The 26,785-nt window shown below is 51.7% G+C and overlaps 4 protein-coding genes; 3 read left to right on the top strand and 1 right to left on the bottom strand.

The window, feature by feature from the left end:
- Window positions 1-19,484: 19,484 nt before the first annotated feature.
- Window positions 19,485-21,574, top strand: CHC_T00009129001 (Aldehyde dehydrogenase). XM_005714896.1 is given in 2 exon segments: window positions 19,485-21,497; window positions 21,498-21,574. The coding sequence occupies 1 exon segment, from the start codon at window positions 19,485-19,487 to the stop codon at window positions 21,495-21,497; it is 2,013 nt and encodes a 670-aa protein (XP_005714953.1). The 3' UTR covers window positions 21,498-21,574.
- A 149-nt stretch (window positions 21,575-21,723) lies between these two features.
- CHC_T00009168001 (histone H4) lies at window positions 21,724-22,035 on the bottom strand. The gene has a single exon (XM_005714897.1). The coding sequence runs from the start codon at window positions 22,033-22,035 to the stop codon at window positions 21,724-21,726; it is 312 nt and encodes a 103-aa protein (XP_005714954.1).
- Window positions 22,036-22,598: 563 nt separating this feature from the next.
- On the top strand, window positions 22,599-23,009 carry CHC_T00008783001 (histone H3). Its single transcript, XM_005714898.1, has one exon. The coding sequence runs from the start codon at window positions 22,599-22,601 to the stop codon at window positions 23,007-23,009; it is 411 nt and encodes a 136-aa protein (XP_005714955.1).
- Window positions 23,010-23,280: 271 nt separating this feature from the next.
- CHC_T00003070001 (hypothetical protein) lies at window positions 23,281-24,965 on the top strand. XM_005714899.1 is given in 2 exon segments: window positions 23,281-24,297; window positions 24,298-24,965. 1 exon segment carries the CDS (start codon window positions 23,281-23,283, stop codon window positions 24,295-24,297), a length of 1,017 nt encoding a protein of 338 aa, XP_005714956.1. The 3' UTR covers window positions 24,298-24,965.
- The last annotated feature ends 1,820 nt before the right edge of the window (window positions 24,966-26,785 follow it).

Genomic DNA, 26,785 nt, shown 5'->3' on the forward strand with positions numbered 1-26,785 from the left:
TGAAGGAGCCGAGGGGTAGGCTCGCCCGATGGATGGTCAAAGTCCAAGAATTCGAATTCTCCGTCAAGTACACCCCCGGCGCTTCGATGGTGGTACCCGACGCCCTGAGCAGGGACGCCGTGGAGAAGCCGATGTGCCAGCGATGCTTCGGGGTGATAGGGCGGTCAGTGGACGTGGAGGAGACTGCGGGGGCCATCGAAGAGCCCGGATCGGCTCAGGCCCTTGTAGGCGGAGGGTCCACAAAGGAGCTACGCGCGGCGCAAGGAAGACAGTGTGCTGAGGAACTGGAGCACTCACGGAGCGAAGAAGGGGGAAATTCGTCATCGACCGTCAAGGCCTTCTTGGCAAGAGCAGTCGTCGAAATTGTCAGATTACCATCCCCCGCTCGCTTGTCCCTTCAGTTTTGAGCTTCGCTCGTGGTTCCCGACTTTGCGGACACTATGGCGTTCGTCGTACGCAGGAGAGGATTGCCGGCCAATTTTGGTGGCCTGGCTGGAGGGAAGACGCCCAAGCGAGAGTAGGGGAACGTGTTGCATGCGCGGGCGTGAAGGCTCCGAGGCCCACACGCAACGCACCTATGCAGGTGTATCACCCTTTACGCAGATTTTCGCAAGTCGCCGTGGATGTGCAGACGGTCACACCAAGGACTTCGAGAGGGAATCTCAAGATACTCGTCCTCGTAGACACGTTCACACGCTTCGCGCGGGCGGTGGCGATTCCCGACGAGAAGGCCTAGACAATCGCAGCCGCAATAGTGGGGGAATGGGTTTCTATCTTTGGTCTGATGGAATGCCTACTTTCGGACCGGGGTCCCAATTTTATCGGGAAAGCGGTGTCAGGGATGTCGGACGCCCTGGATGTGAGAAGGGTTACGACGTCCGCTTTCCACGCGCAGACCAACGGGTGCGTTGAAAGTTTCAACCGCACACTTGCCCAGGACCTAGCGTGTTTCAAGCCTGAAGGCCAGGAAGAACGGGAGCCCTTCTGTAGGCACCGAGAGGCAAGTAGGCCCAGAAATGTTAATAATCGCATCGCCTCTGGTCGGCGGCCTCTTGCGGATGAGCAAAGTAAGAGAGATGGTAACAGGGGATGTGCGACTGCAGTAGCAGGGACGCAATAAACAAGCAAAAGAGGAGGAAGGAAGTGATGAGGAAGATGCGACCGCGGCGACGGGGCGCAGAAGGAGAAGAAAAGGAAAAGAAGAGGAGGTCTGTACCGCAGGTTAAAGAGGAGGAAGTCTGTGGTGACGCAGGGCATGAGAAAAGAGGAGGCAATTTGAAGGATGAAGGAGTACTCAGGAGGGTTTCATTTATTTTCCCAAGGGATGAGGGTGACGTTGCGAACAGCACCACTACGACGAGGTACCACCTCATGAGCTGGAGGTCGAGGGCAAATTACGGAGGCGACTCACGGAAGGATTTACCCTCCGGAAGAGATGTGAGTAGTCGAGCGAGGATCTTGAGGTCCTCCAACGAAGCCTCTTTGATGGCTTCCGCCGCAACGCCATGAGCCCGCAGGAGGGAAGCGTACACCTCCGAGGTAGGACAAAGTTTTTTGGAATTTTTGGGTGAAGGAGAAGTCGCCTCACGCGACGCTGGCTTGAGGTCACGTTTTGGAGAGAGGAGAAGAGGGGTCGATTCCCCTTCGCTTTTGGGAATTGCACGGACAGACAGGCTCTCAGTGGCCTCTGGCCTTGTAGATCTGACCTCTAACGGGCACGCTGGGGTGAGAGCGCGTGCAGGGAGAGATGGCGGAGGATGTATGAGCTGGGACCTCAAGTGGATTAACGGCACAGCTGGTGAGGCCGGCTGGACAGTGGAGGAAGAGGGAGCCGCGGGTGCTACAGGAGGCGTAGCGGGAGTGACGCAAGAACGCGGAGACGAAGGTGGTGATGGCTTTGTGCAGATATTGGAGACTCGGGGGTCTGTGGGTATAACCTGTGCGGTGACGGGGAGGGGAATTTGATTCCCAAATCGGCGGCTCAGCTGAGCTTCCGCTGCTGAACACAGGGACTCTGACCACGGGTTGAACCAGGCAAAGTCGCCTGCTGCACAGTGAGTCCGTCTGGGGGAGAATGATGGGCGTTGGTGCGTGACGGAGCGGGAAGAATTTTGACGCGTAATCGCGTCCCAGTTCACGCTCCCTATTTTTCGAGCAGCGAATCGACTTAGCTATCAACATCCGCACCGCCCAGAGGGACTGTGAAATCGAGCATTTTCATGAGTTCGATGAGTTTGGGAGGCAGAAACCGAAGGCGCCAGCAGTCATAGGTTTCCCAGAGTAGTGTCGCTGCCACTTTCACACACCATTGGGTGAGGAATACGACCCAAAGCCCGTACCGCGCATCGCAAAGATACCTCCCGTAATAAGTGAGCACAGGACCAAACTCTGCCCAAAAACCCTGACACACTTCGAACTGTCCCCACCAGGAAGGGATTTTTGATAAAGATTTGTGTAATGGTCTCGCGCAATTTGTCGCGCCTCTAGCATGTGGTATGCTACGAAGTAGCCGGTTTCCGAACGGAGACGACGCTCCACTCGTACAGTATGTTGGAAGAAGGGAAGGTTCCCACGTTTGAGATGACGGAATTTTTCCGGAATGATGGCTCGCGTCCAGAACATGGCTTCGTTGGTGGCAGTCCGTTGGTTATACCAAAGGCGATTTGCCTCTCTTACGGGGTCCCCGGCGGTCCAGTTGATCATGCTGTCTAAGTAAGATCGCTCTCCTTCCGTACGGTACTGCCAGGTGTCACAAAAATAACTGGCAGGTATGAGACCGTCGGTCAGTGGTAATTCGAGGCGATCGCAGACGACGGACACAAACCGCACGGAGACTGAACGACGGCCGTAAGGAGAGGAGCCGCGCAGAATAGAAGGAGGAACCGCGATGCGGGCTCACCAATCGTAGGAATGGATGGCCACGAGGGGGAGGTGACCGGGTAATGTACCAGCGCCGTCGGCAAATTTATTTTCGACACTCATGGTGTCGCGAACGCCAAGATCGAAGAATCAAAGAGCAGCCGCGAACAAGAGGGGATGCTCACGCATGGACTTGTCGTGTAGTTCTGCGGGGGAGGCGTAGCGACGAGGAGAAGGAGTAATTTGGGGAGTGGGTTGGACAATCCGTTGTGAAGGAGGATCGTCAGGGGGAAGTCGGGGAACGGAAGGAAGACCACCGAAAGCCCGAGGTTGGGAAGGATGGCCAACTCCAAGGCGTTGGCGGATAACATTATCGCCCGCGCGCCTCGGCGACACAGGAGGTGTGGGGTTCGTCTTGTCCTTGCCCATGGTGACCGCCGGTCAGGGGAAAGCAAAAAAAGAGTCGAGATGGAAAATGCAGCTGGACATCAAGGAGCGAAGCAGATGCGCAAGGACGCTCAGAAGGGGATATGTAGTGCAATAAGGGGTTGCACAAGGAGGTGAGGGAAAAAGAAACTAAGTTGGAATGTGAATACTGTAGTCCGGGATTGGGGGACACACGTGTGAATATTTGTACAGTTTTTATTTTAATTATTAATTTTATTTAGTTAATTAGTCAGTATTAATTGTGCTGACATTAGATTAGATCTAGGATCTAGCGCCGCGAGCTACTGTAGTGGCTCCGGCTGGGCGATATATACCTTAGCCCGCTGACCACCAAGTCAGTAACGGTAACCCGAGTGGCCGGAGTTAGATCTCGCCTTCGTCGAAGACCGCTTCCGTTCACGCGACGCGCTTCACTTCTAAGCTGCTAACGACATCCTCTATTGCTCGGGGTCCCATTCATTTTCCTTATCCTTTACCATTCCTATTTCTATCTCTATCCCCTATCCATTTCTATTTCTGCCTCTATCCTTTTCTATCTGTTTGTGCCATCGGCATTGGTGGCGACCGATCCGGTGTAGGTGTTTTAGCCATCGGGCAACACGTTGTGTAGCGCTGCTACTTTTTGATGTTCCGTAGGAAGGCTGTTGTAACGGCGCCTCCGTCCAAGGTCTAACTGTATAAGACAGAGTTAGTACCACCAACCGCGATCGCGATCGCGCTGGTGAGGGTGTTCTTAGCCTTCGGGCAACACGTCGGTAGTAGCGTTGCTACACGGTTACGATCCCGTCGGTTAGTTCTGAACAAGCTCCCGTCGAAGACCTTGAATTATACGCAAGGTGCTGAAGACGCTCGTCGAGCATTGGCCTTACAACCCAGCGAACCGCGGTTACAATCTCGTACACAAGCCCAACCCGTACTCGCCGAGCACTTAAGTCTTCACAAGTCTCTACCACCAGAATCCTCCCGAGCGGGGCATCTTTCCTTACCCCCCCGTCGGAGTTGAGGTACCATGGGCCGCAAGCCCACACAAGGGGAAAGGGAGTCTCGAACGCTCCGTAGCGGGTGCCATCAGCAGTGGTTGTTTCTGTTGTTGTTTTTCTTCTTTTTGTTTGACCGTCGGACTGTGTTTGCGGCCTGCCACGCACATTGCACTACAACGGGCAAGCTCGACCGACTTGGAAGCGTATTAATCCGCGTGCGTCTCGCAGGGACTAAGTGAAGCGACGATGAATGGATCCTTCGCGTTGCAAGAGATCCGACGCAATTCTGCAATGGGAACAAAAACTTCATTGAAGTTACATTGTACGCTCTGGCAACGAACACAGAAGGAACGGGGTCTGATATGTTGCCATGTCGTCGGATGCAGGAAGAAGACGGTGTATCCGTGTGTGGAGGACCCTCATCCCCTAATAATTGAGACACCCTCGGTTCAAATCTGACAAATACGAGAACGTGATGATTGGCATGCGCCTCGTAAGGAAAAGCAAGCTCCTCGGAGAGAACCATCGCGTGATAGAAAGTCCCACAAAATGTTGGTATGAAACCAAAACACAGTTGTGTGGCATAATTGCCAACGACTACTGTATACATTAGATTTGCTATCAGATCTAGATCTCGATGTAAGGTACGGACCTTACAGCGTGTGCGCGCGCTTATCTTACAGCGCGCGCCCGCACACGTGTACGACCCGTGTGCTGTCAGCCCGATGGCTGACAGTATTACAGTGCGGGACGACCCGCACTGGTGCAGTTGCACGGTACTGTACTATAGTATGATAACCTCGATTTGTGTATTAAATAGGAGGAAGGGCGCCGGAGGGGAGCTGACCAAGGTAGCTTGGTCACGATCCACGACGACGGCGCAACGGTCCAGCTTACTCTAATTAGCGCGACACCTTTGCGCGCCTTTTAGTTTGGGACCGGCACGGGTCGGGTTGCGCGACACGCGAGCGAGCCGGGATCGGCCTCCGCTCGTCAGCACTGGTACGTCACCCAGCGCTGCTTCGGGGCGTCGAGGCGTGGATCCGCTCGTGCGTGCGCGCGACCTACACCGACTCGCTCTACCACACTGCTACCGGGCCCGTGCTCGGTTCCGTGAGCAGAAGGAATCCCCCGTCTTCCGCCGATCAAGGGTCACCGTCGGACTGTTAGCTACACCCCTCCGCCGCTGGGGGTGTTTATGCTACAGTGGTCTCCGGACCTAGAATACCCTCGCAGATCAACACGAGAAGATCGTCGCTGTCCTCCGCGTCCGAACGCCTCGTACGAACGTTCCATCCGCTCCGAAGCGGCAGACCTGAGTCCGGCCGCTATGCAAACTACATCTGCCACGTCGGGCGACGGCGACGCAGGTCCTCGAGACCGCGAACCGTCGCCCGGGTCCTCCGAAGAACAAGCGTCGGCGATGTTTGAACGGATAGCAGAATACATCGAAGAAGGACGTACTTCTCTCCGTATAGACGTATCGGACGCCGTGTACTCTCGTTCTATGGCCGAACTCCGCTCACTGCGTGAAGAGAGGTTCGACCGGGTCAGCCAATCGTTAGAGAATCTCCGAGCACTAACCGACGAGTTGCACTCGCGACTAGTACTCGTCGAAGACTCACGCCTCGTTTCGCCTGGACCGTCCGGGCAAGGTCGTCCCGAGAGGCCGACCTCTACAAGACGACCTGACGAGCGACCGTCCCCGTCGGCGGAACAGTTGGGTGCGTTCGCGCACCTCTCCGCCGAGCTCAACGCCACGCGTCGGCGTGCCCGTGACATGGAACGTACCATGGCCCCCCGAGAGGTCCCGGTGGTACCGTACCTCCGGGTGCAGCCGCGTCACAAGGATGGCGTCCGACTGGGGCCTACCCCAGTCGCGACGCAGGAGAAAGACGACCTCCAGTGGACGCCAACGTGGCGTCCGAGACCCACGCTCTGTCACCTGCCGCCGGAAGCAGGTGGCAGAGCGGACAAGCGCCGTATCGAGACGACCCCGACCTTGGAGAAGCCGCCCGCGGATGCAGAGAACTCGTGTTCTCCGTGGATCCTCGCTGGGGCGGCTACCCGCTGGAGGATTACGCCCAGCATCCAGGTCCGGTAGACGTCCGTACGCTACCTGTCACTCCCTTCGGCACGCTAGGCCCCGCCGAACCCGGACTCGAGCCGGTACATACGATGATCCAAAAGTTCAGAGCCGTCGCTGACTATCGTCTGTACCGCTTGGATAACACCTCGAGGTTCGTTATCCCGGGTGATACGGGACGGATCGCGAAGGACGTTAAACGCTGCCGTGGGATTCGTCCCACGATGAGGAACTTTGACGGCACGGACCCGATCCAGCTCCTACCGTTCCCGAATAACCTTCAAATCGCAACACCTCACCGAAGGTGTTGCAGTACGAGTTCTCGCGCACTTCTTAGAGCGCAACGCGGAGCGCCTGTATACGAGTTATACAATGTGCGGCCTCCGTGCCAGACAGCGACACGACGACGTGAGCAGGCCGGGGCTCGTGAACCAGTTCCTCAAACGCTACCTAACCGACGACGTGTTAGGAGAAGCGTACGACGCTGTCGCGACGGCGCGACAGCAATACCACGAAGCGGAGAGCACGTTTGCGGACCGGCTCGAAACCGCCGCGTTCCGGTGCACGGAAGTGTTCTCCAAACAGTCCCTCGCGCACTACTTCGTGCGGGACTTGCACCTGCGACCCGTGCAGCAGTTTTCGAAACCGTACAGCGGGTGCCGAGCCGCCAGAAGACCGATCTTCCAACGATCCGCCGTATCGCAACGAAAGAAGGGACCACGTACCGTGCTCGGCGCGGTTTACCCCTGCCGGATACGAAACCGGCAGGGAGAGCTGGCAGAACTGCGAAGTCCGCTGCAAAAAGTTCGCCCTCCTCTACCCTCCATGTCGGGGAGGATGAGTGGCAGGCTGACCCTGTCCTCATTACGCAAGGGGCATTGCCGGTGGGAGGCCGACCTCCCTCACCGATGTCGACCGGAACGACATCGAGTTACGCGACCGCGTTTGCCGCTACTCCAAGAGGAGCAAGGGGTACGGACCCCTGGGTCACAGAAATCGACATCTCGGACCGAGCTGCAGGACGCGAGGCCCCTCACGTGCCCCTCCTCACCGATGAGGAGGCGTGCCACGTGGCGACCTTCGCCTCCACGAATGGCAGCGCATATGTGTGCTGGCTATACCGTACGTACGGACACGCCATGTACGCCTGCCTGTTCCTGTCGCCGGAACAACGTATGCTCACAGCGTACAGGAACTACCGCTACCAAATGGAGACATGGCCCGGCGCGCGCAATCATTTCCGGCAATCGGTTGGCGAGGGCCGACCGCCGCGTCAAGGTTTCCCGAATCGATCTGGAAGGGGCGCACGCTTGGCGCCTCGTAGTAGCGGGTATCGTTGTAACGAACTCGACAGTCGAGATTGACCCGATTACCGCCAGACAGATACAAGGTATCCCCGTCAAGGAGGGTGAGGGGACCAAGATCGTTCTCGCCTACCCCAACAGGTACAGAACGCGATCATGTACCCGCAAGATTGGGTAGAGGATCCGTACCTTCTACCTGAGGAGGGTCACGAAGGAGAACCGATTCTCCCTGTCCCTCAGATCCTGCGACGTCCGATCGTCGTAGCTCAAGGTCAAGAAGTACCTGAGTACTTCGCCAATGACGCACGGCCGCAGTGGGGAAATCGTCCCGACCCACGCAGCCAAGGACCCGACGAAGGCCTGGCTATGGATAGCCAGGAAGTTAGCTCCGATATCTAGAAGGCGTAGCTCAGCGTCTGCGCGGTCATGACGCGCCTCCATCGTGGAGATTTTAGCACGCAGAACCATGAGAGTATCTTCAATATGAAGTATACGTTCGCAAACCAGGGCGACCACTGTACCCTCGACGTCGGCTATCTTCGTAACGACTGGGGTACGCGCCCCGCTGCTCGCGCTGGGCTTCTCCATTATCGGAGTTGGTTGGTCCTGATCTGGCGCTGCATCCACAGCCACCGCTGGGAGCGGATCGGTAGTTCTTCGGGTATCTCGCCCATCTTGGCGCGGCGCTCGATCGCTCTGCGTACTGCACGCGGCTCGAGTCTTGACGCTAGGAAGGCGGGTTTTCGTGAATTGTTCATCGTGTGTCCACTCCTTCTAGGTCCGGAGACCAAAATGTAGTGCAGTGCACCTCCACACCGCCAACGCGGGCGTAAATCTCGCTGTAGAAAGCGCGACGCAAGGCACAGTCACCAACAGGGTGTTCGAGTCCCTGTGTCCGGGTAACTCAGGGGAGTCGACGCGGTACCGCGTGTAGATCGCGGTGTGCGTGGAGGGGTGCACTCTAGCGGGAGTGCGCTAGAAGAAGTAAACAACAAGAAAAAGAAAGAAGAACGAAGAAGAAAGATAGCGTAGAAATGTAGAAAATAGGGCAAAAAGCAAACGAAAAACAAGAAAACGGATGACGACGAAGGGTGCAGGTACCAGACTTAGCCACCTAGATAGGATCCGTAGAGGATCCTACCAGAGATGGGGTCGGATCACCTCTTGCCTCTTTACTGTAGCGCCTTCCGACATCCGACTTATATACGCCGAGCGCCGTCGTCGGCGTCGGTTACTAAATGGGTAATTCATAATTAATTATCACCATTAAATTCCCACTTAGCATTACACGCTAATTAGCGTAGAAACTCGTGGGCACCACGTATGTATACGTGTCATACGAATATCATACACGTGTGTCCACGTATGGTACACGTGCGGGCACGTGTGGTACATGTGGGGGTACCTTCCCAAGTGTGCGCGCACAGTACACGTGTGGTATCATCCAAAGTGTACGCGTGCACTTTGGGTGAGCACACGTGTGACACAAGTGTCGAAGGCGGAGAGCGCGGCCCCACGACGGCGGTGACCAGGCGTACAGTACAGAGTCACTGCACTACACACTTCTTAGCAGACCCGTACAGTCATGTTCCTGAAGGCGTTTCAGAACTATTTCCAAATGTTTGAGATGGCTCTCCTCATCTTTGCTGAAGATCAAAACATATTCATGTAAACAACCAGAAAAAAATCGATACAGTCATAAAAGAAACGATTCATCAATGACTGAAAGGTTGCTGGTGCATTGCATAATCCCATTTTGTTACGAGATATTCAAACTGACCGTACTTAGTATTAAAGGCAGTTTTCTCGATATTGTCAAGGCGGACTCTAATCTGGTGGATTCCAGTTTTGAGGTCGAGCTTTGAGAAAACCGTTGCTCCTCCAAGTCGATCAAACATCTCATCGGATGTCGGGAGTGGAGCATTGTTTGATTTAATTATACGTTTTTTGAGCTCTGTAATCAACAAAACCTCTCAACGGCTTGTCCTTCTCCTTCACGAAGAACAAAGGAGCACAAATTGGAGATGTACTTGGTCTGATCTTCCCCTCCTTCAGCAAATCCTGAACATACTCCTTACAAGCCACCAATTCAGCCGGAGATAATTGGAACAGTGGCCTATGGGGTGGTTTTGCTCCATCCTCAATCTCAATTTTATGATCCACTGCTCTCTCAGGTGGTAGCCCTTTGGGTAATTCATTTTTTGAAAATAGCACGGTACTGCTGCAAAAGAGCATCAAGCTTTGGATTGTAATTCCTCTTGCCATCATATACGTTAAACGTATTCACTTGAAGAGCCTGGAATACTTGAAAATCATTCGACTTGCTCCTCGTCCAAAGCAACCGTCGAAACTTGTTAACACTGAGGTTCGTCACTTGCATCCTTGACACCCTTTCATTGCCATAGAAATCAAAAGGCATTTCATCACCGCCGACTTGCATGCACTACCCGTTGAACGTAATCAATTCTTGGGTTGTGGGCGACATGCCGGGGCATTCCGAGTAGAACGTCATATCTTCTGTTGGCTACTACCCAGTTACATGTGTAGACATAGGTTCCCAACTTCAACGTTCCACTAATGATGAATTCCTCATATTCCTCGGATTTGTCTTTCTGGGAGTGATTTACACAAGACCATACCTTTGCAATTTTGCATAACTTCCTGTTAGTCCTCAAAACATTCCGTCGATACTACGCTGGTGTTACATCCGTCGTCCTTAAGTACTTTAACTGCTTTTCCATGCAGCCAACCATTTAGTACAATCAATGGCTGTACTGGTATAGATTCATCAGTGGGGATGTATTCCTCATGACTTAGCTTTGTATTCGACTCTGGCCTTTCTGCTGAAACCGATAATTCTCCGCATTTCAGGGACTTTACCTCACTCTTCAGACGGCTCACTTCAGACAACAAACTCTTCAATACACTCGACCCAGGTCCATCCTGAGTGTAATTCACAGTATAAGTTTTGCATGGACCTACTCGTTTCCCGAGTCAGAGTCCGTTGCCACCTGAGCATTATTCCGAGTGCCTTTCTTCGCAGTACATCTTTTGCTGACGTCCTGATGCTTCCATTCTACAGCCTGGCTTGTGGCAAGTAAAACATGCATTATTTTGGAGGTATCGCTTCTGCTGCTCACTGTTTCTGAATTCGTTTCCTCTGTCGTGCTGTTGGCGTTTTTCAATGCTCCCTATCTCCATCGGCTAATATGAAGATGTGCTAAAACCACGCGATTGTCCTCCCCAAGAATTGAACATTCCAGCACCAATCAATGCACTATCAACGCTGAGATAACTCGAGCGGCTTGGTCGAAAGAAGTTCGATTCGACTTGAGAACTTGCAGTTTGACCTGTGGCTTCAGACCAGAGCAAAACTTGTCGAGCTTCTCATCTTCAGTGATCCCAGGGATAGGTAGTACTCTATATGGAATCTCTATCAAGTACGCAGTGATAGAAGTTCGTTGAGTCAACCTACGAAGCTTATCCCTTGCTCCACGAAAGCTGTCTTATGGTACGAATTCAGTCCGCAGAGCAGTTTCAAACTCTCCCTGGGTATCTGGAACTTCAATACACTGCGCCTTGACGTACCAACAGCTATCTGCAGTGTACTTCAAGAATGTAGAAGAAAAGCCGACCTTAGTTGAATCATCGAAGGTGACATCAAGGTTGCTAATCTGGATGATATGTAGATACTGTTTGACTTGGTACAAAAACGTTTCAACAGCAAGTTGATCACATTTACCATCAAGGAATTTCGCCTTATTCGGCCTTATCGTAGCCATCGTATTACAATATCTTCTACTAATTGATTTCCAATTTCTTCTCTAGATCAGAGATTTGTCTCTCGTCGACGGGTCCCGTACCCGAGAAGGAGGCGCTTTCTGAAAACTATTTCCACAGCCCACACTACGAGGGCGTTGGTAAACACTAATCTGTTCGGGATATCACCACCAATCTACCGAATGTAGACCGCAACGATTTCCTTACCATATAAGAAGGGCAGACGAGTCGAACGATGCTTCTCCCCTACCGGCTTCTCGAGATACTAAAGGATACTACTCCGTGAATCCTACCTGATTAAACTCAAAGTCTCGTCACTCGAGCCCTTGTCTCAGTCGCTCGACCTACCTAACAGGAAATAGTCGAGAGGATTATATGTGGACTCGACGGGTTACTCGGCGGAGAAACAGTTTCGTCACTCTTGCGGAGATGAGACTGTCGCGGCGGCGGCTCCCGCGGCAGAGGGATCAACAGTGCCACCAGACGGGACGTGGGGAGGAGGGGTAATAACACGACGTTCGTCGGGAGCGCGTCATGAACAAGCAGACACGCCCGAGATGGAAGCAGTGGAAGAGGGGCAGTCACAAGGACAAAAGGGGGACTATCAAGGGAACAGAGCAACGATACCCCTTAGCAAAGAGAAATCCCGCGACGATAGCTACCAGGAGACGCGACCGCGGACGGTCACTCTTAACAGGGGGGCCGTGTAGTGTAACTGCAGAATAATTAGATTTAGAATTACTAGAATTAGATCTAACGCTGTAAGGTACCACCTTTACAGCGTGCGAGCGTGCATATCTTACAGCGCGCACGACCGCACACGAGTAGGGTAGTTGTGCTGGCAGCCACGTTTACTGACAGCGTTGCAGTACGGCACGACCCGCGCCGGCTACAGTAGTACGGTACGCTACAGTAGCTCGGAGATGTAGCATAGTATGATACCTCTACCTTGTACATTAAATACTAAGAGGGCCCGACGGCGGGGAACGGTGAGAAGTATGCTTTGGGCACCTCTACTGTCCTGAGAAATGTCCAAATATATGATATTTGGAAATTTGGCTTGGCATTTTGTGGCATTCTTGATCGCCAAATATGCAGAATTGAACGCGAAATATGCAAATGTGTAGTGCACTGACACACCTCATTTTTCGCTCAGGACACCTGTCCCCGGCCAGCACGACTCTTTCTCGGGTGCCCACGTGTACACGTCGCCACGCGTAACCGGGCCTCAAGGCCCCCGCGTACAAGTGTCAATCCCCACGTGCAATGGGTGTCATACCTCCCAACGAGGAGGGTTTTCTCCGGCCACCGCCGCCGTTTAATTTAGTATTTCTAGTTTAATTAATTACAGCTCCGACGTCGGCTAGTATATAGCTAGTATATAGCCGACGTCCGACCCTAAGTAAAACCTCACGAAGCCTTGGGTCTACAACCTGAGTTTCTGGAATCAGAGTCGTAGCCTCGCGCTGGTCCCCGTCCCACGACGGTACCACGCGAGCTATCTACGTCCCCGATTCCCACCTACCTCTACTGCGCGCGCGCACTGCTTCTCTGCTGTAGCGTGCGCGCCCGCCTGTCCTTACCGCTCCGCGCCTCCTGGGCGTGTCCTAATCTCCCCGTTTTCCTTTTAATTCCCACTGGGCATCGCGCCCGGCCCCGTACCGGTCCCTTACGGGCGGTCTCCCGACAACCCACCAACGTGCCCCCCGATCGCGCGCGCTCTGCAAGAGGGGAACCCAACTCTCCCCTCTCAGTGCACGACAAAATGGAGCTCTATCCAATGCGGAACATGGAGCTGACATTGGAAATTCAACATTATACGGCCAATCAACTACGCAAAAGTTTTCAAGTGTATCGCACGAGTCCAACTTCCCGCCAAATCCAAGACCCGACCTTTGTCCTTGACAACAATTCTTTTAGCGTCACCGTCTCTATGGAACTCAACCACATCTCTCCTCCCTTGTCGTCGTCAAAATAGCGTCGAAGATGTGTACAGTACCATAAGCAGAATCTGCATCCATTGTGCAAAACTGTTGGTGGCCATGCGAAGCACACGCAGGACGCTGGCTGCCCTCCTACTGCCTCGCACCAATAGGCCCAAGGGAAGCTCGTTGTCATGAGGACTTTGTCCTAATCCGGACCTGATGGGAGCGCGAAGCGGCTGAACCCGAAACAGCAGTGCATCATTTAACATTTGGTCATTAACCATGCGTCGCTTTGTTGTTACAATAAATGTCCATATAGAAAATATAACATACAAGTTTTGCTTTTGCCAGTAGGGGTGCTCTTAGGAAAGAACAATTTGATATCCCTCCATTTTGATGCACCACTATTATTTGCCGCCTTTATACACAAAGGAGGCGAGGAACAGTTCAAATATATAGAATTTGAGAGCCAGAGTACCTATGAAGAGTAGTAGATTTCTGCTCACTCGACCATGCCATTGTGTACATTATTCTTAAACATTTGCATCGTTGAGGCGTGAGTATAAAAAGAATTTTGACTTGCTAAAGCAATTGAAGTTTAAGGAAAATTGGCAAACGTTTGTGCGTTTGGTTCTTGTGATAGACTTGTTTAATTCAGATTATTCGGCCTGAAGCTTTAAAGAAATGAAGGAGATGTATGTAGAGGCCTAGAAAAACAATGTAGGATGCGGCTGGCGCCGTTTGGCAAGGGGACGCAAGGAAATTCTGAGATTATTCTCCCGTTTAGCAACTGCTTTTTGCGTGTAATCTCACTGCCTACCTTCGGTCACGGTAGCGGTACTGGATTTACCGGTAGAAAATTGTGTCGAGTACGACAACAGAAGGGTTTCAGATCAAACTCACAACTTTACTAAAAATTTTCTTAGCGCAAATTCGTCTACAATTTTTCACGACAAAAAATTTCGACACAGACTTCTGCACCGATCATGAGAAAATTTTATACGACGATTGCAGAATTCTCTCAAGGAGTTAACTCTGAACTACCATTTATTTATTGCAGAAATGACTTCTTCAACATATATGCCTGTTGGAGAAGTCATTTCGAGCTCATATCGCAAAGCTTCGCGGGGTTGCGAACCGGTTAAGCCGGGAAAGATAGGTTTAATAAAAATAAATGATCAAAACAAACCAAGTCGAACAGTATGGTGTTGCTTAGAGCTTCAGTAGGACATGGGAATGACTAATTACCAGAAAGTGGTTGAAAACATGATCGGAATATTAATAGCATAGGTTGCCAAAACATATTTTAAACCCCACGAGAAGACGTTGAGGACATATAAAATTTCTGTCATGAGGTCATTAGAAGTCTAGAATAGCTAAAGGCAACGCTTTGAGCCAAGAAAGGGTGCATCATTCCGAAGAGCAGAGACGTATACTTGCAATTCTTTCGTTCCTTCGCCATTGCAGCTGTTTTGCCTATGAAACATATACTGAATGCTTCCTTCAGGTTTAGTCACAGAGGGCCCGTGGAAGGGTTGAAGGGAGTTGTAATGGTTGAAAGGCCAGCACAGTACGTCTGTCTTTCTAATTATACTTTGTATAGTCATAATGTGAATGTCCTTCACGATGGAATCACTCTTCCATTCTCTAAAAGGATGGCGTAGATCTTCACTGGAATTTGTATGCCATACCTGAAAGACTTGTTAAATGAAGAGTAGAGGATCTAGTAATATTGAAGAGTATGGTTGGGGATATTGAAAAAAGACACAAACGATTATATAGAGCTTAGTTATAGACTGAATGGATAGTTTATTGTAGTCTAGCATGCACTTTATTGTTCTAAGTTTCACCTACGATTTCTATAAAAGACGCGGAGTTCGAACGGGGAAGGAAAATGAGGCAGGCACAACTATTTACTAACCCTGAGAGCCACCAAACCTGCAACTCCAAGTGTCTCCAACTTAAGAACTGCTGTGCAAAAACGACTCAAAAATAGTAAGTCACCCTGTTCACTTTATTAACCTTGCACACCGCAGAAAACCTGAACAACGCGGAGGGACTCATTTTTGAAATGGAGCTGCTTACAAAAAAAGGGAAGGCGTACAGGAAATGGGGAGCAGCAGCGAGAAGTGTTTTTCACTATCAAGGGCGCAATTTTTCTATCTTATAGTGTTTATCGTGGGTCAACTGTAAATGTTAGGTATTTCTAGCGAAAAGGAGGGATGTTGCCTGTTTGAAATTTGACTCGCAGTTGCAGATTTGATGCAAAACTTTTCCTTTCATCTGCATTGATGTTTTAGTTGCAGATTTGATTCACCTTTCTACCGACATTTCCCAGACCCCACATGAGTTCGAGCAACTGCTATATTCGAGGCACCCTATGCAGTTACTCTATTGATTGCTGGTACCAGGCGGTTTTGGAGTTAATGTGGACAAGAACCTTAGCACATAGAACCAATGACTCTTGCTCATTTGATCCCGATTGAAGACTGACTTGACGGAGTATATGCCTGCATCGAGATTTCTTGTATCTACGACGACAGGGCGTAGTGCAGTCTCTGCAATGGACGCGTCACTTCAGTGTAATTTCATCTGTGGCTCTGGGTGGGTATAATTTTTAGGCAGTGTTAGGAAGGACTTGAGTCGAAAACTAAACTGACACTGCATTTTCTTCATGAACTCGAGCATATGGTATTGTATAATATGCTTTAATGTCTCATGCACGCCCATAGACCCTTGAAGAAACCATTACACCACACACGTATCTTTTCAACACATATGAGACTGCTCGAGACTGTGAGACTCATGCATGAGATTGGGGTTGGGCTCAAATAATTATTGAGCTTTTTCAGTCTGCCTTTCTACGGTTCGCGCGGCTCTGGTGTGCAGATCTAAGATGCGAACTGCACTGTTTCTAGGTTCTTGCTGCAACATGTGCATACCGCATTCTCGGCCTATATTCCTTTCGACCATTTCCGTGCCTAACGGGACGCACGACTCGGAACCACACATGCACTGTCACCGCATGTTTGCCACCTCTTTTAAAGGTTTCCTCAAACATTCGGGGACGTGTTATGTCAGCAATTTATTCCTTCTGCACAGTTCAAAGAATATTTTGGTTTAGCATTTTTTGTTTTCGTCAAACAGGACAGGTCGAGTGAGTTCTTTGCATTCGGACGCAGATATGTTATCTGGGCACATGCCTGATGTTCTATTTCTGGATTATGAATCCTGTGACCGCACGGTCGCTTTTTCTGCGATCAGGGACTACGGTCTATTAGTCGAAAAAAGCCAGACAGAAGGTATCCAGTGCAGTATCGTTTTGCGTTTGTTCTATTTTTTGCTGTGATTTAAAAATGGATCGACGCACTATGCGGCCCAATAATTTATGATCAGATAGTATGGCTCGAGGTCGATGTGACGGCAGTGCAAATGTTAGTGAGACTAAGAGAGGACTATCACGCTGAAAAAGTAAAAGGCAAGATAACATTGATAGACGTCAAGGACTCAAGTATTGAACGAGAGATCCGGGGCTTACAATTCGAATAGAATCTGTGGAGGCGAAGCAGTGCAATCCGAAGGTAAATCATCTGCGGCCCGCCAGATATTGAATTCTCGATTTCGTGGCCTCACCTGCTGTCTTTCAATAAATGCTTTGTAGACCAACTCTATGCACGGCACATCTATGCTGTTGTACTCTATATCGAAAAAAAGCATATCAATTGCCCTATGTGCAGACTTGGATTGCATTCGATCCTTCCTGCAGGACCAGAATAAGGACAAAGGTAATAATAGCATCCTATGGCGTTTTGTCTTCCCGAAGATTGACGTCTACATTTAAGAGAATACAGTTTAGGATGCATTTCCATCAATCATGAGAGGGGTTTCAGTAGCAACATGTGTGTGCTCCTAATGCTGCAGACACTTCTAGGTCTTTTTTATTTGCACGAGCAACTTGGCGAATGGTACGGAGGAAGGCGGTACAATCAGGAATAGAAAGCACCCTTCGAAGCGTAAAGTTACGCTGCGCTTCTCGTGCGCTTCTCAAGATAGGGTCCGAGGAGGTCCGCACATAGCAAACAGCGAGGGAGGCAGTAACTCACGATTAATTGACACATAGAAGGGTAAACAAATACCAGTCTCAGCTTTCAAAAATAGGAGGTACGGTGCAACACTAACGAAGTGGGTGGATTGGTCCCTCAGTGAGTGGTGACATGGTCGATACATTCCATGTATTTTCCAATATTGTCAGGCACACTACTTGCAACCCATTTTCTGAGGTAACCGGTCCGTTCTCGAAAGGCCGAAACGTCAGGCGTCAGTTCATGTAGGGAGGAAAGTGGCAGTCTGTATGTGCACCACCCTCGAAAAAAGGAAGGATACAGCCTCAGAAGTGTCATAGTTATGAGGTCCAGGAGGAGGAGGACGAGGGGAGGGGGACCACGGACGGGAGCTGGACACACGGTGCAGCTTGCATGAGGAGTGAGCGGCACTGGTCTCATTTGGTGCTTGTCACGAAAGCGACGGTTGTATGTGGCGCCATGGCAAGCGAGCAAGGGCAATAGGGTCTGGACAGGTTCCGTGAATCTCATGAGCCGTGATTGGCGCTGCGGAGAGAAGCGGCCAGAGTCACATAACGTGTGTGGCCACGCGACGTGTGGCAGCGCAGTCGGTGGAACAGATGCAGGTGAGATGGAAGACTTAGCAGACAGCTCCATGCTTGAAATAATATTTCTGCTATGTGCGCAGATGGTAGGGGTATCAATATGTAGAGTTTGTCGGTAACTACGAGATAAAAGATAGAGGGCGTGACATGTGCGAGTGGAGGGTGAAGATGAGGGTTGAGTTACAGATTAGTTTATTAGGAAGATACCGTAGACGCTCTTCCTTTAAAAGAGCGACGTGTCTGAAACAGCGCTCGGGATGCGGATGCATGTGAAGAGGAGTGCGTCGACGACGGCTCCCCATTCAGATATTGCAGGAGCGAGTGTGAGGATAGTACCATTTCAGTGGCGATTGGATGCATTATGCAACAAGGTTGAAACGTGTTCGCACTGGGAGCGGCAACTTGTTTTCGGGTCATGGATGAGGATAAGAAAAACTGGAGGATAAGGGCCATGTGAATTGGTGGTTATTACGAAGGGAAGAGATTGCGAGAGAACGGTTTAGGTCTAGCTTTTTCCCGTGAGCTCCCGGACAAGGCTATGGCGCCATTAAATTACATACAGTACGCAACAGTATTTGTACAAAAAGAACCAGGTGGCGTCGCAGCAGCTGCCCTTCGCAGTCACGGGACTTCTCCCTCAAGGGGAACCAAACTGCCAACACTGGTGGGCAGTCTGCGAGCATGTGAAGCCAGGTACTGTGGCTTGGAGACGGACATAGCACAAGACGAATTGCTTATGCCTTACACCTTGCTTCATTTTCCTTTCCTGCTATGAGTAAGCCAAGCCCATCACCCTCTCTGAACTTTAACGGTTTGCATCAGGCTCTCCACGATCCCCATTTCATCCTTGCTGCACCGAACAACTTGCATCTTCTGGCAAACATTGATCTCAAGAGTTCATCGCACGTGCGGCCTTGAGCTGTATGCCTCTTGCTTATACTGTACCAGCGGACTATACACGTGTGTACATCATACACGAATCAATATGCACACGTGTACGTAGTTCGCTTCCGTCGTGGCCACGGTGTCCAGTGTTCAATCTGGACACGTGGATTGAAACGTGTACATGTGTACAGTTGAGCTTGACATCACCGGGAACTCTTCGTTAGGAACGGCCCTCAGGGCCGTTCCTAACGAAATGCTTTTACTCATCACTCATTACTCATTGGTTGAAAAAATTATTGGAAATGCTTTTACTCCCGTTCAACCAATCCATTCATGCCAAGTTTCAGGGTGCTCGGGTGCTGGCACGGCGAACTCTTCGTTAGGCACGGCCCTCAATTCTTCAACTTGCGCAACCAACTCCCCAGTGGCACTGGAAGCTGATGCCGATAGCATTGAAGCTCATCGCTGTGAAGTGAATTGCACCCGCAGCCTGAAACTTAAACTGTTTGAGGCAAACTTCGCATGACGTCCGTTCCAACCCCACTTCTCTCAATGGATAAAGTCTGCAACGCTTGCGAACCCTTCCTTCCCGGACTCACCAAGAGTCTGTCCTCCTTCCTTTCCAGTCTCGAAAGCAACCTCGCAATCTTACTAACGGCCTCCGCAACCAACCTCCACGGCCTCAGCCTTTATCTCTCTTCCGCTCCATTCTCCTCCAACCTCAACTCCTTCTCCACTCGATTTAACCTATGGTATACAACCTTAGGCGATCATCTATTCATTCCCCTCGCCATCTTCTTCTCCTTCCTCGTCGCCGTCTCCCTCTTTCTCCTTTTCACGTTCCTCGCCCACCTTTACGTCGGTGTCGATCCAATCCTTGTCGAATTCCCCCTTCCTTCACCTTCGTACGACCCCTACGCCGACGAGCAAAGCAATTCCTTCAGCGACCCAGACGTCTGTCCGCAGCTCGTCGCAGAATCATCCGACCAAACTCTCCATGCCGTAAACCCCTCCACCGGCGAGACCCTGGGCTATGTCCCCGTCCACTCCACAGAAGCTGTCGATGAAGCCGTGTCTCGTGCCCGGGAAGTCCAGCCCATCTGGGCCGCCACCACTTTCGCCCAACGCCGATCTGTCATGCGCGTCCTGCTCAACCACATCCTCCATGAGCAGAAGCGCCTTTGTGAAATCAGCCGAAGAGACAGTGGCAAAACCTTGCTCGACGCCTCCCTCGGCGAGATCATCCCCACCATGGAAAAGCTGCGCTGGGTCATCGCCGAAGGCGAAAACGCTCTCGTTCCCGATCGCCGCACAGTGGGTCCGATGACCATTCACAAGAAGGCCACTGTAGAGTATATGCCGCTGGGCGTTATCGCCGCGATCGCGCCGTGGAATTATCCGCTGCATAACCTTATGAACCCTGTTATCGCCTCGCTGTTCGCGGGTAACGCAGTCGTGGTCAAGCCTTCCGAGCACACCAGCTGGTCCTCGCTCTACTTTGCCCGCCTCGTCCGCAGAGCGCTTGCGTTATGCGGGCATTCGCCAGAGCTCATGCAGCTTGTCGTTGGCGATGGCGTCGTCGGTCAAGCGCTGGTTAACGCTGATATTGACAAACTGTTCTTCACGGGTAGTACAATCATTGGGCGTAAGGTTGCGCTAGCAGCAGCAAAGAGGCTGCTTCCTGTCGTGCTTGAGCTCGGTGGCAAGGATCCCTTCATCGTGTGTGATGACGCCAATGTCAAACACGCAGCCACTATTTGCTTGCGTGGCGTGTTTCAGAACGCTGGGCAGAATTGCATCGCGGTTGAAAGGGTTTTTGTGCATGAGGTGGTAATGGACGAATTTGCGGGTCATGTAGTGGCGGGCGCGAAGGCTATCCGACTGGGGGTAGATATGGGTGCGATGACAATGGGGGAGAGTGCGCTGGCACATGTAAAGGACCTTGTGGATGATGCTGTCAAGCAGGGCGCGGAGTTGTTGGTGGGGGGCAAGGCAGCGAAGGTCAATGGGAAGGGATCTTTCTTTGAGGCGACGGTACTAAAGGGAGTAACGCCGAGGATGCGCATTGCGAAAGAGGAGGTATTTGGCCCGGTCGTGTCCTTGATCGCATGGAGCAATGATAACGTGTTGGTGAAGATGGTCAACTCTTGCCCGTTCGGGTTGGGTTCTTCTGTCTACTCTGAAGACAGTGGTCGTGCCGACACTATCCTAAGTGCCATTCGGGTGGGAATGGGGAATGTGAATGATTTTGCTACGAACTATTTGTGCCAGAGTATGCCGTTCGGTGGGACAAAGGAATCCGGTTCGGATAAGTTTGCAGGAATCGAAGGTCTGCGAGGTTGCTGCATCGCCAAAGCTGTGACTAGAGATCGCTTCCCAGGCGTGAAGACGACTTTACCAAAAGCTTTTCAATATCCTACAAGACCAAATGCCTTCGAAATTTCGGCAGAGATAACTGACCTTGTATACGGGAAGGGTATTTTGGTGAAATTTGATAACGTGAGGAACTTGCTAGGTATGACTATTCGTCGCGGATGGCGACCACGGACGACGGCCAGCGGTTGACGTCTGAAAGGACGAGTGACGGGGTTAAATCTGAAATATCCGCCTATTGAAGAGGTAAAAACAGTAACTATTCAACAGACTATTTGGTTGTGGCCAGACAAGTATCATTCAGTCATGGTGGTAATAAACCACCATTTGTTTTGAGCCCTTTTGTGGGCAGTGTCAATTCTCAATCAAGACGTGGTGTGCGACTCGACGAGGGAGAAAGCAATCATCGTGCTTCCATTTAGTTGCCGAAACCATAGAGCGTACGTCCCTGTCTCTTGAGGGCGTAGACGACGTCCATAGACACGACCGTCTTACGGCGGGCATGCTCAGTGTATGTGACAGAGTCGCGAATGACGGATTCCAGGAAGACCTTGAGAACGTTGCGGGTCTCTTCGTAGATGAGACCGGAGATACGCTTGACACCACCTCTGCGAGCCAGACGACGGATAGCTGGCTTAGTGATGCCCTGGATGTTATCGCGCAAGACCTTGCGATGACGCTTGGCGCCACCCTTTCCAAGACCCTTGCCTCCTTTGCCGCGGCCAGACATGATTGATAAAGGTTTTAAACTGGGGAACTCCGAAAAGGTTGATGAGAGTGAGGTGAGAGAAGGACTGAAGCGGTGAGGAGGGGAATGAGGAGACGGAGTTGTGTCGCTCGGGGGTTTATATAGGATTGGGAAGCACGGAAGGACTCAATGTTTTGCTCATTTGGCTTGTCAGGCCTTTGCCGCCAACACGTGCGGAAGGCACTGCCGCGTAAAACGCGGGCTTTTTTGAGATTCGAAATTTTGGCGCGCGCCTTCTCCACTATCCCATTGGTCACTCTGCTTGTCCTCCTTGCTCGTTGATCGTTCCCATTGGCTGAAATCGCGAACAGGGGGAACTCGCCTTCCTGACATTTCCTATTCCACTTCTTAACTTATCTCTCTTCAACTTCTGCCGGCTTGACCCTCTCATCGTTACAGCCCCAATTCTATCCCAACTCACTCCCGCCATACTTAAACCGCCATGCCTTGCCCTCCTCAGCTCACACAACCGCCCCAACCTTCCAACCCTCAAACTCTTCAGCCTCTTTCTCCACCACTCTCACTCTCACACACCCATTCTCGCAATGGCCCGTACTAAGCAAACCGCGCGTAAGTCCACCGGTGGCAAGGCCCCTCGCAAGCAGCTGGCCACCAAGGCCGCTCGTAAGTCTGCCCCTGCCTCTGGAGGTGTCAAGAAGCCGCATCGCTATCGCCCTGGAACCGTCGCCCTTCGTGAAATTCGCAAGTTCCAGAAGTCTACCGAGCTCCTTATCCGCAAGCTCCCCTTCCAGCGCCTCGTTCGCGAGATCGCCCAAGATTTCAAGTCCGACCTGCGCTTTCAGAGCTCCGCCGTCCTCGCACTCCAGGAGGCCTCCGAAGCCTATCTAGTCGGACTGTTTGAGGACACCAATCTGTGCGCTATCCACGCGAAGCGTGTGACTATCATGCCTAAGGATATTCAATTGGCTAGGCGCATTCGGGGGGAGAGGGCCTAGGGTGTAGCAGCGCTCTGCTCGTTTCATCGTCGAAAGTGAAGAGCCTACTTTTGTAAATGTGTATAACTTTTCTCCGTTATCTTGCCTGTCTATTTCGCCTGTTACATATCCCCTTCATAATGCAGTCTTCTCTGTTCTCTTGGGAAAGCGCCATGTGTGCGAAGACGCGACAGTGGCTTTCACGTCGCCCGAAAAACTTTCTGAAAAACCATTCGAAATTTATTTATACGTATGCCCCTGAAGCTTCATCATCGCCTCTCGCCGCCAAGCAATGCAGGCACACCGTCTCGGCACTTTCGCTCTCCGTGGGCTCACCCACTCGGCACGGCAACAAAAGCTTTTCGACTGGCGTACGAAGACCCAACAAAAAGTAAAGGCCGCGCAGTCCCCCAAAGCCAATGACTTTGATTATCTTCGCGATGAGGTCGCTACCCGCGTCGTCGATCGCCTCCAAGACATCACACACCCTCTGCCTCATGCCGTCGACATCTTCTGCGGTTCAGCGCACATCCTCCGCGCAGTGCAGGCTGTGAGCAACCCGTCCCGCATTGAATCCCTCACCCACTGCGATTTGCATCCATCAATTCTATCAAGAGCTCAAACCTTCTACGACGGCAACCTTGCAGGCCCGGACCGGCAGTTCGTCCTCGACAATGAGCAAGCCCCCATCCCCATCGAGGACGGCACTCTGGATCTCGTCATCTCTTCAGGGGCTTTGCACTGGGTCAACGACCTGCCCCTTCTCCTACGTCGCGCAGCCCGGCTGCTCAAACCGGATGGCCTCTTTCTCGCTGCTATGTTTGGCGGCGATACCTTACAAGAGCTTCGTATCTCGTTACAACTCGCCGAAGACGAGATGCGCGGCCGTTTAGCGCCGCGTATCTCCCCTATGGTGCGTCTGCGAGACGCGGCTGGTCTCGTGTCGGGCGCAGGTCTGGCGCTCACCACTGCCGATGTTGACAGGATCATCGTGCCGTTCACAGATATGTTTGCCTTGATGCGCCATCTAAAAGGAATGGGCGAGACAAACGCGCTCACGACTCGTGAGATACACTGCGGGCGCAAAGTTTTTGAACGAGCCAGCAGGATTTATGAGGAGCGATATGGGTTCACTGACGAGCAGGGTCGCAAGTGCGTGCCAGCAACGTTCGAAGTTGTCCACATGAACGGCTGGGCTCCTGCGGTATCGCAGCCACGCGCAAAGGAGAGAGGGTCCGCACAATTTTCAATTGGCGACTTGACTGATGCTGCCGAGACTGTTGTCCCCGCCTCAAAGGATTCGCCATAACTAGCGGACCGCTGTCCTGATGTGCAACTGCACCGCTCGACTCACTCCGTATGGGGAATGTTCTGCTGCTATCGCGAGGCGTTGGCGTTGAAGTTGGGTAAGTTTAATGCTGTTGGAAGATTTCCCAATTCGTCCCAGTGTTTTCGTTGCAACTTCTCGTCACATTCTCGTGAGCTCAAAAAAAAAAACATATTAGGGCTGTCGCAACTGTCCTGTGTAAGATGCAAAATGGGAGAACAGCCTTTTCATTTTTACTTGTCGCTTGACTTTGCGAAATAGGAAAAAACAACCGTCAAGAGACACCCCTCATACGGTGCATATGGAGGGGTCGCTTGCCGCTAAATACTTCGGATGCGTTGTAAGTCTTTTTGAGCACTGCTTGATCGGCGACTGCAGTGATTTAGCAAGAGTTCATCGGCATCGCTCGCGAGGGCAAGCACGACGTTCTTGCGACGAAATCGCAGTCGCTGCTTTGCTTTACCAACTGCGTAGTCTTTCTGACGCATGTTTCTGGCTGTGTTAACCAGACAACATTCATGGGGCAAAAAGCTTTGGAAGGTAATACTCATTTATTGATCGGTAGTGAATCATCCTAACAGCAGGCTTATATAGGTTTTCCGTCCAAAAAACGACAGTGTCTGTGAGTTATATTTTGTTGTCATGCGGAACGGAATTTTGTGTTCGTAAACTCTCTATTAGTGAGTTATCATTTTTCTTCCACCACAGTACATACGTCACAAAGTCAATCTTCATTTTAATCTCATGTTAACCACACCAACCGTTCGCCTAGTAAAACGTCGAGGTGTCCCCCCCTTCAGACTGACAAGTCTCAAGGCTTTCCCGTCGCATTTTAAGACGGTGCATACAACGTGGAATATTCAGTTCACGCAACGATTTTCAAACCGCAGCGTTCTGTTCTCACGCTGCCCTGCCCAACATGGCCATATTTTGGCCCTAGGGAAATCGGATAGAGTAAGACAAGTTCGCCATCCCCTCGAGTATGCTGTTCAAGGGTCAGAATATGTGTCAGCTTCGTCAATCTTGCATTTTTGGAGAGGGATCCGACGAAACGCGGGCCGCGAGCTCAATTTGAAGTCGAAGCCTCAGTAATGATTCGTGACAGTGTTTGCGCTGCTCTGAGAGATGAAAGAATTGTAATCAAGGAGGCATATCGGCTCAAGTCTTCTGGTGTCATGATGAGGAACTGCAGTCACTCCAGCATCTCACAGATCTTAAAGATTAACGTATCTCAGAGCTCGGGGTCTCAATATCCGTTTCACAGGCTATCACGGCTGGAACGAGTCTCGTGTAAGTAGTCGAAGTTTGTACAACACGCGTAAGGGGGTTACCCTTGGGTAATATCAGATGACCAGGGTTCATAGCAGGGTTGTGCGGGCATGTGGCTTGGAGCATGCCCTCGCGGGTACGGGTATAGAGCGCGCCAACTGTAACACGGGCGGCGGTCATAGGTGCATTACAGAGCCATAGCAATAAATAGCGGGCATACGCGCATTGGTGCTGTACTTCTGGTTTACATTCAAAAGATTGGCTGCGGATAAGGGCATGACCTAGTGCAATGCGCGGATATGCACAGTGCCGACACACCGGGCATTCACACTGTACTAGCGGGACGACAGAAACAGGGCATCGGTAGAGGGCGCCTGCATGCAAAAAATACATATTCTATCAAACAGGGTATGATACATCGGCCAACGTAGCTGTAAAGGGGCGAGTTACAAGCAGGGTATCGAAAATGTTTTTAAAACACGAGCGGGCATCGGGGCATGCACAGGGTACATTCAAAAATCGGGTAGGTAATTTTATTCAAATGCAAGGGGGGGCCGATACAGTGGCATGCCGGCGGACGTCAAGGAATCACACTAGCGGAGGATAGGATGGAGCCGACCCATGACATGGCATGCGGGCAATTGTCGCCGCGGCGACACTGGACCAAATCGCAAAGCTGAGACGCTGGGCGAGGCGGGTTTTGGCGATGCCAAAGCTGCAGCCTGAGCGAAGGGCAATTTGGTGCGCAACGTGTTCAAGGACAGCAGTAGTACGGGTGCTCCAAGCGCCCAGGGTATCGAAGGCAAGGGGGACGAAATGCCAGTCTAGGGGAGGAAGTGGGTCGTCAGCCTGAAGGTGTAAGGCAGCGCGTAGAATGCGGTTATGGGTGCGGAGTTTTCTTGTATGGGCTCCTTCAGCGGCGCCGGCAATAGACCGAGCAGCTGAGTTCATGTTAGCAGCGGAGTAGGGATTACAAATCGTGAAATCGTATGCTGTAGGGCGGTCTGGGAGGGCGCCAGCCGCTGGAGGGGACGGTTGGACAAGAATGTGAGCAGGGCGGTGCGCCGTGCCTGGTATGAGAAATGGAACTTCGCGGTCGCATGTGAGGCCGGCTGCCCGAAACGCTTGGCGGGCCAGAGTATTGCGGACAATGTTATGGCGGTGGGTGGCACCATACCCGTGTTTGCAGTTGGCGGCGTGG

Source organism: Chondrus crispus, genomic scaffold, assembly GCF_000350225.1.
Source record: "Chondrus crispus Stackhouse genomic scaffold, scaffold_17, whole genome shotgun sequence".
Classification (NCBI taxonomy): domain Eukaryota; phylum Rhodophyta; class Florideophyceae; order Gigartinales; family Gigartinaceae; genus Chondrus; species Chondrus crispus.